At 40.6% G+C, this 19,193-nt stretch overlaps 1 protein-coding gene across 1 annotated transcript in view; it reads left to right on the forward strand.

Moving 5' to 3' along the window:
* Nucleotides 1-19,193, forward strand: part of LOC128565991 (uncharacterized) — a 194,785-nt gene that overhangs the window by 83,895 nt on the left and 91,697 nt on the right. Inside the window, exon 2 of the mRNA XM_053562869.1 lies at nt 10,978-11,225. Coding sequence (XP_053418844.1) covers nt 11,008-11,225 — 218 coding nt within the window. The 5' untranslated portion in view covers nt 10,978-11,007. The remainder of the gene's footprint in view (nt 1-10,977; nt 11,226-19,193) is intronic.

Below are 19,193 nucleotides of genomic sequence, written 5' to 3' on the forward strand. Positions count from 1 at the left end.
ATTAGCGGAGTTGAGTTTTAAATGCAGAGCACAAGAACATCTTTCTTGTCTGTTTATGTCAGAAAAAAATGGCTAATGAGCACTTATCAAAAAGATGAACATTTTTTTCATTAAATTAAGTAAAATCAAAACAGATTTGTAATGTACTATTATGTTTCAGCTTGGAATAAATTGAGTAAAATAGCTAATATCTTCACAGCTTCCTGAGAATTTCTTTGCATGGCAGAATCCACCTCCACCTTCCCTGTCCCCTGCTACACACACACACGTACTTAGACTTCAGGAAAATGTCCTTTTGTGGCAGCTTTCTTTGTGGCATCAAGGCACATTCCTACAGGGTTTGGAATGGCTTTAATATTATTTGTAAGATCTGAATATTTCTGAAGTAGGTCAACATTGATTGTGCTAATGTGCTTTGCTGTTTAATAATATACAACTTTAAAATAGTTTTAATTATTTAAAAAAATGTTTATTTATTTTTTGAGACAGGGTCTTGCTCTGGTGCCCAGGTTAGAGAGTAGGGGCATGATGGTAGCTCACTGCAGCCTCAAAGGTTTGGATTCAAGCTATCCTTTGTCTCAGTTTCCCACGAGGCTCACACTATAGGCACATGTGAACAAGCCCAGCCAATTTTTCTTACTTTTTGTAGAGATGGGGTCCTGCTATATTTCCTAGGCTGGTCTCAAACTCCAGGGGTCGAGTGATCTTCCTATGTTTGCCTCCCAAAGTGCTGAGAGACACTGTGCCTGACCTAAAATAACTTTAAAAAACCACTTCCCTCTGCCTTCTTAAGTGGTCAGTCAAAATGCCACCTGGTACTCAGCAGGATGCAGCATGTTCTTTAATTCTGAGATTTTTGTGTGTGTGTTCAAGTAGACGAACATTAGCTTATGTGTTACCAAAGGATACAAAAATGAAGGCTGATTGCTTAGGAAAGTTTGTAGTAAAAATGTAAAAACCTTGAGAAATTTCTCAGTTTAAGTGTCATTTAGATGGCAGGCTGTTGTCAGGTCATCAAGGAGTCTTACTTGCTCTTCTACTATGAGAAAGTCAAGTCCATCTTCATCCCAGTGCCTACTTGTACTGTATAATGTGTGCATATCTATAAAGCAACTAATGTAACAAGGCTGTATGTGGATAAAGAATAATCTTATCTTCCTCAAGTTTTTTGAGTTTACATTAGAGGTTAGGGTGAATAGATTAGAGATAAATTCCGTGTATGTAAAAAATAGAAATGGTAATTATGGACATCCTTGTCTCATTTCCAATATCGGGGTGGGGAGGGGAACTCACTATTTTACCATTAATGTATTTAAAGCAGATTTTAAAAACATATTCTTCATTAGTTAAGAATGTTCCCTTCTACTCCTAGTTTGTTAAGATTTTTAAAAATTATGAATGAGCATTGAATTTTGTCAAATGTTCATCTATCTTTTCCATCACTCTCCACTGTTTTGTTATTCTTTCACTGAAGATCATCTTTCTGCCTGAAAAGCTCCCATCAGTATTTCATTTAATGTAGTTCTGCTCAGAATGAATTCTCTCGGTTTTTACTCATCTGAAAATAACCACTTTGCTTTCATTTTTGAAGGGTATTTTCTCTGTGTTGGGGTCCTAAACCCTTTCCCCTCTATCTCCTCCCCCTCTCCTCCTAAAACAAAAGACCTTCCTCACCCCACCCCAAGAGTTCCACTGTAAGGACCCTAGACCCTAGCCCACCAGAACCTTCCAGCAAGCTGTGGAATCTTCCTCCCCCTTATGCCCAGTATAAAAACAAGCCTCCACCACTCTTGGTGCAGATGCTGTCTTTGTATGGGAGGGAGGACATCTCTGTCCCCTTTCATTAAACTTGGCCTGAACCTCTCCCAGTCTCCTCTCTGGGTACACTGCCAAAGCCTTTTCACTCTGCATATAGAATTATTAGAATTCTGCATTAGAATTACTTCCTCTAAGTACTTTAAAGATGTCATTTTTTTTTTGTCTTCTGTTCTTTCCATTGAACAAGTCAGCTTGTTATTGCTTTGAAAATCTTTTCTTTTTTCTTTGCTTCATTCGGGATTTTCCTTGTCTTTGGTTATTAGCAGTTTTATTACGTTTGCTTTTCTTTAATTTGTCCAGCTTGAGTCCATGATGATTGTTGAATCTGTGGTTTCATGTCTTTAAGTTTGGTAAAATTCTCTGTTAGTGCCTTCAATAGTGCTTCTTTCGTATTGTTAATTTTTTGTCTATCCAAAACTTTAATTATACCAATGATGTTGTACTTTATAGTGGCATATGTGTCTTGCACTTTGTTTTAAATCCTTTCATCTCTATGCACTTCACTCTGAATATTTAGACTGACTTATCTTCCAGTTAATTAATTCTCTTTTCTGTGGTGACTAAGGTGCTGTTTAACCTATTTAATGAATTCATACTGTTATTGGGGGTGAAGGGGAAACTTCAACTCACAGTAAAACAAATTCTTAAGAGAAAAGCTGTACAAATTTATTTTAATGTGTATACATGGGAACCCTCAGAAACTGAAGATTCAATTCTTATTCTGTAGAGGTGTTTTTAAAGAAAAGTGGGGGGGGCGTTTAGAAAAACAGGTTTAGGGAGGCAGAGAGTGAGAGAAGATACCCAGAAAAAATAAGGTCTAAGAGAACAGAGCTCTTCTCAAGGAGACCCCCAGGATACAACTGTGAGGGCCTCCCTGTGGTGACTCTGCTATTTGTAGACTTAACTTCCTGGGACTTGGAAACTTCTGTATCTGTAAAAATTGGAGCCCGCTTCTCCAGCTTGATTCTAACTGACCAGTGAGAAAGGTACTTGTAGGCTGGAACTTTTTGACTGGGTATAAAAAGGAGAAGACTGGGTCAGTCAGGGAGTGTGGCCATTTTGAATTCTTCTGTACCTGGCTCCACTGGCTGGAATAAAGCCCTTCCTCTTTTAATCACCGCATTTGGGTGTTCATTCTCTCCAATGGGCCTTACCATTCTGCAACAAGAGGAAGAGGCTTCAGTAGGTAGCAAAGGTGGTCTTGTTATATATATGAAATGTTTAAGGTGGGAGCCCTCGGAGAGAATAGATGGTAAATGTTTCTTTTGTGGCCTTAAAGGTATCATACTCTCAGTTAATCTTTTCTAAATTGGAGAGGGGTAGACTTGGCTGCGTTCTCTACAGACGTAAATCCTCCTCCACAACAAAAAAGATAGCTTGGTGAGATTTATGACAGTCATCTAAAAATAAGTCAGAGAAATACATTTTGTGAAAATATTTCTTCTTTTTGAGACAGAGTCAGTCTCATTATGTTGCCCTCTGTAGAGTGGAATGGCATTGCAGCTCACAGCAACCTCAAACTCTTGGGCTTAAGGGATTCTCTTGCCTCAGCCTCCCAAGTAGCTGGGACTACAGGTGCCCGGCTATTTTTTGTTGTTGTTGTTGTTGCTGTTGTTATTGTTGTTTAGCTGGCCCAGGCTGGGTTCGAACCTGCTAGCCTTAGGGCATGTGGTTGGCACTGTAACCACTGGGCTATGGGCACTGAGCCAATTTTGTGGTAAAATATTTCTAATGTCCTTCCTTACAGTGATTGTATTTCATAGATCTCACTACATAGTTAAGTTTTCAAAAATTTCTGTGTTTTTTTGCTTTGGGGGTAATTTTATTTTTAAAAATAATTTTAAACTTACAAAAAACTTGTAGGAATGGTAGAAACAATTACTGTAACAGTGTAGTCACTGCTCTTCCCCTAGGTATGGAAGTGTAAAATTGAGAATGGGGAATATGTAACAGAGGATGGCCTGAAAAAGCTGCAAAAAAAATGTTTTCTGTGTGTTTAAAACCTCCCCCACTCTTTTTAGAAGCGGAGGCCTGCATCCCTGCCTGGGTCTGGTCAGGAGGGCCAGGGGATGTCTTTTGTTCTTTGTGCCATAGGAAATGGTTCTGCTGAAGTGTAAGATGGGAGATGGAGAGCCAGGGCCTGGCTGGCAAAAGCCCAGGGCCTCCCAAGTGGGTGGAGGTTATGGCTTGGTCTTTGACAGAGATGTGGTGATTAGAATCATTCACTATAGTTGAATGACAATAGGCACCTCCTTTTTAAAGTTCTGTGTTTCTGTTCAGGAAATTTGGTATTTTGAGATGAATAGTCTGCCATGTTTCCTCCTTTGCCAGGAAAGTAATAAATTTAATTTTCCTTCTCCTCAAACCACTTGTTCTTAATGTGGCCTCGAGAGCAAGTGCCAAGCTTTTAGTAACATTAATGTATACCTTCTACCTAGATTCACCAATCTTTTACATTTTCCCTTTGGGGAAGAAAGAAAACTTCCCTTCACCCAGGGGTTTCATAAAAAGATCAATTCACAATAAGGCAGATTAATAAGAGAAAGAGATAAATAAATTTATTTACGTGTGCACAGGGAGAATCACAGAGTCATGACCCAATATCCCAGTGGGCTCTAGGAATTTATATATTCTCATTTTAGAGGGATGGGAATATTGGTAGTTCTGTTGAGTGGCAATGAATGGTTCCTTGAGCCGATGAACAAATACTTGGGGAATGGTTCCTTGAGCAGATGAACAAATACTTGGGAAAATGAATGGACAGAGGAAACAGACTGACTTGTAAACAATTCTCTTTGGAAATGAACTTAATCTGAGAGACAGATATTATCTTTAAAACGGGTTAGTTCACATCTGGTTGCATTCTCAATCTTCTTCCCTGAAACATTTTGAGATAACAAGGAGGAGAAGGAAGGTCATTTGTTCTTTTTGATGGGTTTTATTTTATGAAGATAGAGGGAAACTCCATTCCAAGGCTTGTTGATCTCTAAGGGCCTTTAATTCAAAATACTCTTTATATCAAAGAGTCATATTTTGGGGTAAAATTTCTTGAGCTTCTTCATCCTGTTTGCTTTATCATCCTCCCCTCCCTGCACATGTATTCCATCCTTGTCTCAACATCTCTTTCTGAACTATTTGAAAGTATGTTGCAGATCTCATGCCTCTCTGTTCCTAAATTCTTCAGTTTTTATTTACTAAAAAGAAAAAATTTTTCTTATATAACCACAGTACAACTATCAAAATTATGAAGTTTGATGTCCATACTAAAGGGGAGTAAATGTAAATTTTTTTGTCAACCCTCATAAGTTAGTAGTTGCCACAAACTCCTGCAACAAAAGACAGTTTAACAAAAGAAGAAACTATAAAATTTATTAACCGAAATGTTGCAGGAAGACAAGGCCCAATGAAGAGAAAGAGCATCCAAACACCATGTTTTAAAGAGGAAGGGCTTTATTCCAGTCTGTGGAGCCATAGCATGGCACAGAAGAATTCAAAATGGCCACACTCCCTGATTGGCTCAGTCTTCTCCTTTTTATCCCCAGTCAAAAAGTTCCGGTTCACAAGTAACTTTCTCATTGGTCAGTTTGAATCAAGCTGGAGATGCTAGCTCTGACTCTTACAGAAGCGCGGGCTTTTACAGACTCAGACATTTCCAGGTCCCAGGACGTTAAGTCTACAAATTCCTAAGAGCTGAGTCACCATGAAGAGGACCTCGCAGGTGTATCCTTGGGGTTCTCTTGAGAAGACCTCTGTTCTCTTAGACCTTACTTTTTCCGGGTATCCTCTCTCAAATACACTGCATACCTTGAGAGAGAAAAGTTACTCAAAAGTAGTGGCTTGGAAAATGGAAGGCTACTGACTTAGTTACTCAAAAGTGGTGGTTTATGTAAGACTTCCAATGGCAAGCAATACATTTTAGAGAGTTAACAGGACAAAGAGGAAAGTAGCCCCAGGCTTCCAAAGGCAGGAAACCTGAGGGAAGAAATAAAGTTTGCTGCCAGATTCTTCTGACACTGTCTCTGACCTAATAAGTGCTGTCTGTGATGAGGGGAGTTTATTTCCTATCTTTAGGTAAGAAAGGAGGAGGAAGGGAGAAGCTAAAAAGACCTTTTGCCTTTGTAAATCTCTGACCTGCTTGTAGCCAGAGAGAAGGCAGAAAGCTCCTCTGAGTCTTAATTATCTTTAGCTCAACAATCCTTCATATTTTATGGAGAAAGCATTCTGATTTCCTTAATGTTATTGAAAGCTCGGCACTTGTCCCCAAGTTAGCATCAGAAGAACAAGGACAAGTAGTTTGAGTAGAAGGAAAGAGATTTATTAATTTTCTGTCAAATGAGGAAAATGGCAGACTCCTGTCTCAAAGTACCATTTCCTAATCATAAGCAGAAATTTAGAGCTTTTAACAGGAGGGTTTTCAGTTCTAGGCTATTGTTTAACTACAGTTTATGATTTTGATAGTCCCATTTCTGGTGAAGACAATTCCATGACCTCTGTCTGCCTAGTTCACTGGGCCTAGATCTCCAGTAGCACCAAGTACAAAGGACACGCCCCTGTCCTTCCCAACTGCTGGCCTGAGGCAGGTTTTAGTCTTCCAAAAGGAGTGGTGGAGGTTTTAAGGGGACAGGAAACATTTTTGGGGGGGCATTGTTTTTAGGCCATTCCCTCTGTTACATATTCCCCACTGTCAATTCTAGGCTTCCATATCTACGAGAGGAGGCACAACCACTCTGTTACGTTAACACGATACTATTATATGATCCATATTCTAAGTTCAAATTTTATATTTCAATAATGTCCCCTGTTATAGCTACATATTTTTTCCCTATCCGTTATGTCCAGTACATAATCTGGGATCATTTTTTGCATTTAGTTGTCATATCTGTTTAGCCCTTAATTGGAACAGCTCTTCAACCTTTGTCTTTCCTGATCTTGCCATTTTTGAAGAACACAGAACAGGGAATACTGTTTTATAGAATATTTCTCAATTTTTGTTTGTCTGATGGTTCATCATGATTAGATTAAGAAGATGCTTTATTGGCAGGAAAAACATAAAGGTGATATTGTGTCCTCCTCAGTCCATCATATTGGGAGGCACATAACCATGTGAGTCATGATTAGTGATATTAGCTTTGATAACTTGGGTAAGGAAGGGTCTGCTAGTGTGCTCTAAAGAATAAATAATTTGTGGGGAGATACTTTGAGACCGTTTAAATAGTCTGTTCCTTATCAAACTTTTACCCACTATAATTTAGTATCCATTGATGATTCTTGACTAAATCAATTATTATTCTCATGTTTGCATAATAATGATAATGATTTTCTAAATCCATTATCCTTTTACCTCTATAACTTGGCATATTTACATAAAGAATAATCTTTCTTTCACTTGTTAATTTAGTAAGATGCAGGAATTCTTTTTTATTTAAAGGGGTTATAATCCATTGGTATCACTTTTAAGTTTGAGGCTCAAATATTCCAGATGAAGCCTCTGGAGCCCACTTTCAGTGTGCTTATGTGAACTTCTGGCATGCCGCATCATTCTTTGAGAATTTCTTTATTTTCTGGTACAATAAGTTGTTCTAGAATCATCTTTTTCTTTCTCTGCCCCAATGTTGGAGTCAGCTTGAAGGAGTTGATTCCTTTTTTTTGTGAAGAGTGGTGTTTAGAGATTAAAATCTGGGCATTCAATGTGCTCATTTTGCTACTGGAGTGCCATTGTGTCCAGGCTCCATAGGGCTAGGAAATCTCTGTCTCTGTCTCTAATCTGTGGGTTCACTTGATACAGCCAAATCCAGTCTAACCCCAGAAGGATCGTTTTAGTTTTTCTCCTTCCTACCTTTGTAGTCCTTTCTCCAGGGAAGAAGTCTCACACTATCCTCATTGTGTTTACTCATTCGGTCAGGTTTAGATTCACAAAAAGCAGATTGGGAATTGCTAAACTTACCCCTATTAAAGAAAATTCCCACTGAGTTGGAGACCAGCCTGGGCTACAGTGAGACCCTTTCTCTAAAAATAGCCAGGTATTGTGGCAGGTGCCTGTGGTCCCAGTTACTTGGGAGGCTGAGGAAAGAGGATCACTTGAACCCATGAGTTTGAGGTTGCTGTAAGCTATGACACCATGGCAGTCTACCAAGGGCGACAAAGTGAGACTGTCTCAAACACACACACACAAAGTAGAATAAATGAATAAAAATATATAGCTGCTAACCAATGTTTGTTATTTGTTAACAGATCCTTTTTGTCTTTTTTTTTATTAAATCATAGCTGTGTACATCTTTTTTGTCTTTACACTGAGGGTATATAGTAATTTTTTCCCTTTGCTATGATTATGTTATTCATTTGAAATACATGCAGGTTAGTTTATTTCTATTTCTATTCCATTTTAGGTTCCCCCCTCATTATTATTTTAATATCGTCATCAACATTATCATCATTGTCATTTTTTGTGAGTACATGTAACATTAGCATGGGTCCCAACCCCCAAATTATACAAATAGATATATTCAGGGGAGTGTTAAGCTTCTTTCCTTAGCCTGTCTGCCTTGTTAATTAATGCTCCCTCCTTAGTTTTTGGTATAATCTTCCTGTTTCTTTTGGTAAACATACATATATACATTTATACGATTTCCTTTTCTTTCTTACACAAAAGTAGCATACTATCTATGCTTTTTGCACTTTAATTTTTTTGATTGGCAACAAATATCTCCTGGAAATCTCTCCCTATCTCATCTTCCTTAGTTTTTACTTACAGCTGCTTAGTATTCTATTGTGTGAATGTGCCACTGCTTGTTTAACGAATCTCCTGTGTAGGTTTTTCCTCAGTATTTTTTCATCATGACCAGTGATGTACCTTGTAATGTTAAGGGTATATCTCCAAGGTAAATTCTTAGAGTTGGGGGGAAACTTACTTGTTATTTTGCTAGGATATCATCAGATTTCCCTCTTTAATCCTGGGGAAATTTCTACCAACAGCGTTTGAGAGTGTCTCTCACCTCATGGCCCTGTCAAGAGCATGTACTGTCGAGTTTTGTAATTTTTAGCAATCTGACAATTGAAAAATGGCATCTCAGCATAGTTATGATCTGCGTTTCTCTTATTCTGACTGATGTTGTCCATCTTTTTATGTGTTTAAGGAGCATGTGAAAATCTTTCTTTGTGAATTGTCTGCTTGTTACTTGGGCTAATTTTTTTGTATTGGAATCTTGCTTCCCCTCCCCCCCCTTAATTTTAGAGCTCCTTATGTACTTAGAATGGATATTAACCCTTTGGATGCATGTTAATCATAGTTATTTTAAAGTCTAAGTCTGAATCTGTGTGACTAGTTTTTATTATCTTTTTAAAAAAACAACAAAATTCTTTTGGGTTTTGATATATTTTCTGGTAGACCTTATAGTTTTTGATTGAATACCAGACTTTGTTTATAAGATGTTGTGAGGCTCTGGAGACAATATTTTCCTCTGGTGATATCAGTAATTTAGTGCTTTACTGGCAGACAGGTAATATGGGCAGATAATCTTGCTCAGGGCTGGTCGATTTAAGGTTTGTTTACTCTAAAGGAGTAGCACATCTGAAAGTCTGGGGGTTTTGCCTTCCTCCGCAGCAGTCCCGAAAGCCAACTTTTGTATCCTCAGCGCTATGGGGCTCCTATTTTCTTAGACATTTAGCCTCCTAGCAGGTGCTTTCTGTCAGTTTCCTCTGTCCTGTTCACAGCAGGTGCAGTTTCCGGAGTCAAGAAATGCCTCAAGGGGAAACTGGATGATCAGGCTCACCTCTCTGCAGCCCACTCTTCTCTGGGATGTTGGACTTTGTATTTCTGTCTCCTTTCCCAGAACAGCAAAAGCACCACAAGCTGGAGGTTGCTGCTATGTCTTCAGCCTTTATTCCCTACACAGAGAACTGGCAAATGCCCTCATGAGAAAGAGCAGGGGCAAAGGCAGAGCCTACCTCCGTGGGTCACTCCGTCCCCAAGGTTGCAGCTTGTGGATTCCTGCTGCCCTGATTATTTCCTGATACCTTCCAACAGCTCTTCTTTTACATTTTTATCTAGCTTTTATAGTTGTTCTCAGAGGGGTGGGTTATTTCAATGCTAGTGATTCCATCATAGCTAGTAGCAGCAGTCATTTTTCCACTTAGCACATTTTATTAAATCTGTATGGAAATGAGAAAACACAGTCAAATTGGTGAAGCATTTTAAAATGGACATGAAAATTGGCTTGCTCATATGCTGGTGGGGAGGGGATAAATTGGTACCACCTTTCGGGAGGGCATTAATTTATATCAAAAGACTTAACATTTCATCTCCCCTTTGATCCAGAAATTCTGCCTCTAGGAATTTATGCTCAAAAATAATCATGAATGCGTGGGAAGATTTATTCGTGAAAATTTCCATCCCCTGACCCAAACTAGAATCAAAACCCTAAATGTGCAACAATGGGGGATTTGATAAATTGTTGTGCTTCACTGCAATGGAATATAATGGAATTCGCAGTTAAAAATGATGTTGAAGAATATTTAAACATTTTAATGATCTATCATTAAGTGTAAGGGATTATAAAACAACTACCGTGATCCCATTTTAAAATGTATTCACAGATATTTAAGGCTAGAATAATGGCGCATGGAAATGTTAAGAGTGGTATTGTTCACTTTTTGGATGTTCTTCCTGTGTCTATGCATATTTGAAAAATTTTCTATAGGGAATGAATTTTGTTCTAAAATATTAATGTACTTAAAAAATCCTTTATAATTGGTAGACCCAGTTGATAATGTTTTCTGGCAAACATCTGATTTTATACTGATTGCCTAAGCTCTATTTTAATACTCTTTAGCAGTATTAAAATATTAGCCTTTATTCCAGAAACAGTACTCTCCTTGAAAATGCATTGTGGAATAAAAGACCTCCGTATAAACATACTTTAAATCCCCACTAGACAAATTCAAACAAAGGCCTTCACCTGTTTCTGGTAAGGAAGCCTTTAAAAAAGTAAATAGGTTCATGAAAAAGACCTGGATTATAGGGGAAGACTTATTTCCTAGAAAAAAAATGTATAATTTCCTTTTGCAACCAGGGGCCAGAAGTTAATGCAGTTGCCTTTGTAAAACTCAAATCATAATTTCTGAAGAAGAATATTCTTATCTATTGTTGCTTTTTTATTGAAGGTCCTCTCTTCAAAGCAGCAGTTCCCAAGGATGACCTCTGGGGTTGTGAGGTGGTTTCCTAGGAATGTGCGTTCCCTGGCAACATCATCAAAGAACCGGAGACCTGAGGATTGTCGTCGGCACCATGAGGCCTATGGGTACTTCTTGCCCATCCAGACGAGGTGGCAGGACAATGACCAGTATGGCCACGTGAACAATGCAGTGTACTACAGCTACTTTGACACTGTTATCAACCACTATCTCATCAGGTAGGCTTGGGGTCTGCAGCCCCACATCCTCACTCTGGCCTCAGTTGGGAGTCCTCCTAGAGCATTCTGGGAAGAGATACCCAGTATCCTCCCCTAGAGCATTCTGGGAAGAGATACCCAGCATCCCCCCATTTTCCTCTGCTAGTGGGCCTCTTCTGTTGAGCCAAGGAGAACAGGAGGAGTGACATGTGAGTGAGAAATGCATTGCTCTGTTGCTCCTGCTGTCTCAGGTGTTCATATGTCTTGGTCCTTTGCACTAAATTGCCTGTAAATGTGTAGGCTTTGATTCTCAAATAAGCACCCACACAACACACCACATACCGTTCAGACCCTGTGCGACGTGAGCAGACATTAACATCAACCCTCAAGGCTTTTTCATGAGAAAAGCAGCTGCTTCCTCCACAGAGGGCACACGCGGGGGAGGAGAGAGGGAAGATGTAAAGATGTTTATTTTATCCTCTGAATGCCGGGGTGACATGATTGTCATCTGATAGGTACATTTGTGAGATTGCTTAGTGTACATTTGGTCCATATAATTATCTCTATAAAAGAATCTGTCATATAGAGATCTGTGTAAATTCTAGTTCTACCTTGCATTAGCTGTGCAGTTGAAATTGAATTGTTTAACCTTATAGAGTCTTCTGTAAAAATAATTCATATATACTGAGAGCTTTCCCTGTGTCTGGTGCTATGATGCATTTTACACATATGTTCTTATTAATTCCAAGATAATTCTATGAAATAGTAGCAGAGATTGTCAGTTCACTGCCTGAACTTTTGTGCCTATTACCTTTTCAGGGCACAGTGACCTGACTGGCAAATGCTAGCACCAACATGTCTTTGCTAAAGGACTTTCTTTGGCCACCAAAGCCCATTTTGTAGGCAGGCTACAAGTGCCAAGAATTAATGCTCCAGCAAGCAGTCTTCACTGATGCTTGGGAGGTGTGTACAGCCCAGCTTCCTCTCCTCTTGTGTGAGATAATTCTGAGGTGCACACTTTACATGGGCCCCCAGCTTTTCCTAGTGGGATTAAGTTCCAGTTACTCAGTTACTTTTTTTTGAGATAAAATTATAACATATAATTCAGTATTTTAATCATTTTGAAGTACACAATTCAGTGGTTTTTAGTATATTCACAATCTTGAACCACTATTGCCACTAATTCTAGAACATTTCTATCACCTCCAAAATGAAAGAATATGCCTGTTCGCAGTCACTTTCAATTCCCCTTTCTTCCCATCCTCTAACAACCACTAATCTAATTTCTGTCTCTATGGATTTACTTGTTCTGGACATTTCACGTGAATGAAATCATACAACATGTAGTCTTTTGCATCTGGCCTCATCCACTTAGCCTGGTGTGGTCAGGGCTCATCATGGGGTAGAGTCGGCAGCACCTTGTGGCCTATATCACTACTTCATTCATTCATGTATAGAAATGAATGTATGTATAGAAATGAATGAATGAAGTAATGATACATCCTTCCCATGTGATCGTTGGACTCAGCACATCTTTATATGAATGAATGATATCCCTTTGTATGACTATGCCACATTTTGTTTATTCATTCATCATTTCGTGGACTTTTGGATAGTTTGCATTTTTCAGCAATTATGAATAATGCTGCCGTGAATATTTTGTGCACCAGTCTTCATGTGGACAGGTGTCAGTTCTTTCGGGTATACACCTAGAATGGAATGTGGTTGCTCTTCAACTCTTTGTGGAGCCGTCAAACTGTTGTCCAGAGACTGCGCCATTTCTATTCCCAACAGCCTCACCAACGCTCGTTATCATGTTTGATTATAGCCCTCCTGGGTGCCTGTGAAGCGGTATCTCATTCTGCTTTTGATTCACATTTCCCTGAACAGGGATGATGTTGAGCGTCTTCCCGTGTGCTCATTGGCCTTCAGTATATCTTCTTTGGAAAAGCATCTATTCAAATCCTTTACTTTATTGTGTTATTTGTCTTTTTATTGTTGAGATGTAAGCGTTTGTTACACAATCTGGATACTAGACCCTTATCTTTTAGTTTTTTTGCTCGTGTCCTCTGACATACACAAGTTTTTAATTTAATGAGAGTGGTAACTTAAGTAACAAATGCTTTACTGTATTCTTTATTTTTCCTTTCTCTCCCTCCCTCCTTCCCATAGAAGTGCTTCATCTACAGAAAGTACCTTGCAGTCCTCACTCAGATTGCAGATTTGCTATGTCAGGCCACTTAAATTTCTTTTTCCTATAGGATATGTATAAAACAGCTTTCACTTTGAGTGTGCCTGTTTCTCTCGTGTGCAACGTGGTCCTGAATCTTCACACTGACTTGACTTTACGTAGAACTGCCAGGAATTCCTCTAGAAGTAGGTTGCACTTGCTCACTATGAATAATAAACTGTCGTTGTGCTTTTAGAAGAATGTGTGCTGCATACCCGGAAATCTATAGCAATAGGTTAAAACTGTATTTGAGCTTATTTGTAATTTCCCACTATTTTTCAAGAGAGAAACTTGGCAGTGAATTTTCCAACTCATTCAGGGCTATGCACTCTTTGTTAGGAAGGGTCAGCCTTGTATCTTTTGGGGTTGACTCTTGAGTTACCTCAATAGAATCGAGACCTAGCAGTGTTTGGGTTTTGTGGCTTTTGACTGTCTCTGATAAAGAGGCTTCTGGAAAGATAATGTGCAGCAAATAATGGTTGAGTTCTTTATCTGGGGGAGAGTGTCTGTGTGGTCCTAACTTAGAAACTGCTTCACCCAAGGTCAGCTTCTGCCAGTTTTGTGGGTAGGGGTAGAGTCAACAGCATGTAAGGAAGAATTCCTACTAGAATAATGTCCTGTCTCAAGGAGAAGTTTCCAGGTGTTACACACAAACTCTTAAATTGTGAAAAGGCTTTGACTGTTGTGCCCAGGGATTTCCTAGTCATAAGTTTGTAAGAAAAAAAAAAATTACCTTTAAACTTTTTCTTAGAGATCTAAGGATTGTTTAGTAGGTTGGACTGGCAGAAGCAAAGCACATGAAGGTGTTAGAACGTGGGGAAGAGCAGGTGAGGAGTGGGGAAACCGCCTCATTTCACCAGAGCAGGGCAATGAGAGAGGGAGCTGGTCAGGCCATGGAGATGAACTCTCTAGTCTTCTTTTCTCCCTGCATTGTACACATGCCAAATATCCATGGGATGATCAATGAGCGACATCCTTGCCTAGAACGTTCCTTCTTCAAGGGGGGTTCCTCCAGGAGAGGGCGCTAGGGAGGTGTGCAGGACATGTGGGGGAGGGTGAGAAAGACTGGGGGACAGGCCGCAGCCTGCCCCAAGTTCCCATTACTTTGACACACGGAAGGGGTTAAGCCATTCTTGAACAGTTTATCGCTCATCAATTGTAATTAAATATGTTTATATTAAATTATGTTCTGTAATTAATGTAAAATCCTTTAGCCTATGCTGTTATTAGAACCAGATGCTGAAGTACCAACAATATTTCAGCATGACTGTGCTGCCTCGCCAGCTGTCTAACTGTAATTACTTTAATCTCAGCTTGTTATCTAATTATCACCTTTGTAAAGGGAAAAGTACTCTCTAATGCTTACTGATTGTTTCAGATGATGATGAAGAGCAGGGAACAGCTGTCAGAGATCGTGGGCCCTGTTTATCACAACGGAGGAACTTATCCTGAAGTGTATTCAGGGCCAAACTGCTGAAAAAAGATGTGCCAGGCGGGAACTGGGGACTGGCCAGCGAGGGGAGACAGGTGGTGTGGTGGTTAAGGGTGCAGCCCCCCTGGAGAAACTGTCAGGTGACACCTGCCTCCTCCAGCAATGCCTGGGGAACCAGTTTCTTAATCTGCTTACAACTCAGTTGTCTCATCTGTAACGTGGAGACAGTAATAATACTAGAAATCTTCTTTAGAAGATTGTTAGGAGTATTAAATGAGATAAGGCACTTAAAGTTCTAAGCACATTGCCTGACAAAAGATGCATACTTAGTAAATGTTAATTGTTCTTCTTTCTTTAAAAAAAAAAAAATCAATGTTGGTTTCCTTGCCAGCAATTTGGGATTATTAGTTTATTTTGAAAATTATGTTTAAGTTCTCTCCTTGTGGGACTGAAATTTACCTTTACATTGCCTACTAAAAAATAGCTCACCAAACCAGTCAAGAGTATAAACAAGTATTGTTAGGGAAATCTTGAAGCTCCTTGGGAGAACAGACTGTTTTGGAATGTCCTCTAGTATGTAAGTGTTTGCGTGTCAGCCATTGATGTAGTCGCTGTAGTTTGTTCCTAAATAATCATTAAAGCAAATACCCTTAAGATGTTCACTAAGCTTTAAAACATCCTCTTATACTTTACCTCTCAAGGCCTGTACTTCCATTAGAGGGGAGCTGGCACTAGATCTCCCTGCTGTGCAAATAGCAGAATGCTGGATCACTTGGAGAAAAATTACAAGTGGGAGAGGGGAGAGATAAGGGGAGTGGACTGAGCCAATAGGAGAGAGACCATGGGAGATGGCTGAGTTACTGGGATAAGGCCAGGCTGCTAGCAAAGTCTGAGACAGTAGAAAAGAACCCTCATCTTCAGGAATCAGAACTTAGTCCTTTTGAGGGCAGGAAGTAGGGAGCTTCTTTTTCTTTTCTTTCTTTCTTTTTGAGACAGAGTCTCCCTTGGTCACCCTTGGTAGAGTGCCATGGCATCTTAGCTTACAGCCACCTCAAACTCTTAGATTCAAGTGATCCTCTTTCCTCAGCCTCCCAAGCAGCTAGGACTACAGGCACCTGCTACTGTGCCTGGCTATCTTTTAGAGATGGGGTCTCGCTGTGGCTCAGGCTGGTCTTGAACCTGTGAGTTCAGGCAATCCACCTGCCTTGGCTTCCTAAGTGCTGAGATTACAGGCGTGAGACACTGCGCCCGGCCTGGGGGCCTATTTTAAAAGGTAGACATTTTACTCAAGTAATAGAGAGAGAGAAAGGAAAGAGAGACAGGAAAAGGTAGGAAAGCACAGACTAAAGAGCCAGAGCAGGCCTTTGCACAAGGAGCTAAACGAGGAGAGAGGAGGCAGGAAGTGGAGAGCCTGGCTAGGGTCAGAGGTGCTTCCATTCTCATTCAGACTCACTCCATTGACAGCTGTGTACCTCAGACTTAGGACTTTCAATCAATATCTTTAAAATGTTGTTTAGCTGCCCCTGTGTTAGATATGATAATTAAGAGTAATGATGTTTACAAAGGACGTAAGTGATCGGTAAATTATACACCATTTCTAGGTAGGACTGAAGCTAGGGAAATATGCTCCAGGTAGGAAAGTCAGGATGGTGAGGAAGAATCAGTGAAAGTCTTGGAAATACCTTTTCTAACAGTCGTGGACAGAAATATATGGAGCATGTCATTTGGAGTCCAGTCAGGAAAACAGAAACCTCTTGAGGTCTTTTAAAATAGAAGGAATTTAATGCAGGTGGACTCAAAGAGCAAAAAGGTAACAATAATATAATGCAGAGATTAGCAACTGCAGAAAATCTTACTTTCAGGATTGGGGGAACAGCAGGGAGAAGGTAATATTATCAGAATTATGGAGGGTGCTGGATCCCTGGAGGAAGGGCTGTGGCAGGCCAGAGCTGGGATTGAGGAGAGGATGTTAAGAGCTGGGGCTGGAATGGAGGAAGCAGTTACGAGCTGAGCTGCTGTAGGAAGCTGAGGCCCATGTCTGATTGCTGCAGGACAACTGTTGATCTCCTTTTGTCCCCTTGTCCTGCCTCCCACTGCTAGAATTAAATCAGAAGCCAGCTATGGGAGAGTTTGTGGGGATCCCAGTAGCCCTAAAATAAAAGCAGAGCCTGGAAGGGTAAGATGGAGGCTGAGAGCAAGCAGGCAAGTGACCTGCTGTGGAGGAGGGCTGTGCTGTGTCACCTCTCTTTCTCTGCAGCATCAACTCACCAGGATGAAGGAACATAGGTCTGTCTTATGTTGCTGAACCAGCATTCTTCTAGGCCTGCACGACCCACAGCTATGCTAGGATGGCCCGGGCCATGTTTATTTTAGGTCTCTCTTTACCTCATACCCCAATCTGGCATTTTGGAAGGAGGGCAAGTAGCCTGTCGTTGGTTTGATTAACATCTGCCCATTTAAAATTTTTTTCCAAGTGAAAAGCAAGATAAAGTCTACATTTTATTTTCACTTGGCAGCAAAGAACAAGTCTTTAAATAATGAAACTAAGGCAGGTTTTTTTTATCTGCAGGAAGTAGCACTGCTTAGTAGTTACAGAGCATGGCTGGAGCCAGACAACTGTGTCTTCTTGTTCCCTGCTGCATTGATAGTTGTGTGACCAAGGTACTTAATCTTTTTTTTGCCTCAGTGTCCTCATTTGTTTAAGAGACTGAATGAGTCTTGTCTTTTGAGGTCTTACTGGAATGATGTTTATAAATTCCCTAACACACTGCCTGGCAAAGGGTAAACAATCAAAGGATGATGGGCATTGTAGCATTGACCACTCCTGTGTCAGATGCTGGATTATACTCCCCTCCCCTGGGAGCTAGGCAGCCAGTCTTCTGGGAGAATCAGAGAGGCACCAACACCTGATACTGACTTCTGCAGCATTAGCTTCATACTCTAAAGCCGTTTTTTTCAACCTTTTCTATCTCCTGGCATACTTGAACCTATTAAACTTCCGTGGCACACGTGAATTATGTTGATTAAAAAAAAGTGAAAAAAGGAATATACTTGTGCTTTGAACTTCTTTCCAAAGTAATTAATTAATGATATTTATAAATGTTCACGGCACACCTAAGGTCCTCTCACGGCACACCAGCTGAAAATCACTGCTCTAAAGCAATATGTAGTATTCAGCTGCAGAAAACTAGAAACCCAACCTGGAGAAGCCAGCATTATACTCCTCGACACACGTCTGTTTACTTAACCTGAGGCCAAGCTCCCCAGAAGGCCAAGTTTGCAGAGGGTAGGTGCCAACCTGCTCACTCAGAAGCGTGCATTCTGGCCTCGTGCAGATGTTTAGATCCATTTTCTTGGTTCCATCTATATATGGGCAAAATAAAAATGGGTTTATCTGAAATCAGTCAACGAGGAAACTGTTGTTTCTTCATCTATCAGTTCAGTAACAGCTGATGTTTGTGGCAAAAAACCTGGGACCCCTTAAGATCCTAAAATGTGTTTGAGCTTAAGGCACTGGAGTGCCTACAGGTCTTTGAAAATCAGACAGATGTGCGTGGAAGTCTGGTAATGCTCAGGTGAGCACACCATCAGTCTGAGCATTTCCCCAGGTGAGACATGTGATTCACAGCTTCTCGGCTCTGCATGTGCCTGGACTATGCTGTCCCCAGGCCCTTCTGGGGAAGCTATTTGAGCATCTTCTCTCTCTTGAAGACTTCCCTGACCTTCCCTTAAGCAGAACCCTTCTTTTCTGCACCCCATTGCTTGCTTGACTCAGGGAACCACAGACTGGGCAGCATTTCCCCTATTGGTGTGTGGGCCTAATTTACCTGTACATTCCTCCCTCCACCCTATTAGACTATAAGCTCCTTGAGAGCAGGACAGTGCTTTAATCATTTATATATGCTGAGTGTATTGCCTTGCCTACCATGTATTTTGTCCTCAGTGTTTCTTTTGACAGAAGTAAATGAAATAACTCACATGATGGATTCCCTCCCTCCCGTGTGACCGTCTCCTAGGGCCACGTGGCAGGTCTTAGTCTTCCATGATTGTTCTTGTCACACGTTACTGGATCCTTATGCTGGGAAGCCACAAGGCAGGCCTGCAGGGCATCATCAGACCTGTGATGACCGTAGTGGGGTCTGACCATAATGTCGCCAGCTTAGCTGGGGCTGGTTCAGCAGCAGTAGGAGCAGAAGACAGGAGCTGGCAGAGCCGGGGCAGGGAAGTGGGTGGGGCTTTGACGTCAGGGATGCGCAGGCGCAGAGGGTTGTTTCAGGAGCTGCGCTCCCGCCACTCATCAGAACGTAAATCTGACAGACTTGACGTA

Source organism: Nycticebus coucang, chromosome 14, assembly GCF_027406575.1.
Source record: "Nycticebus coucang isolate mNycCou1 chromosome 14, mNycCou1.pri, whole genome shotgun sequence".
NCBI lineage: Eukaryota > Metazoa > Chordata > Mammalia > Primates > Lorisidae > Nycticebus > Nycticebus coucang.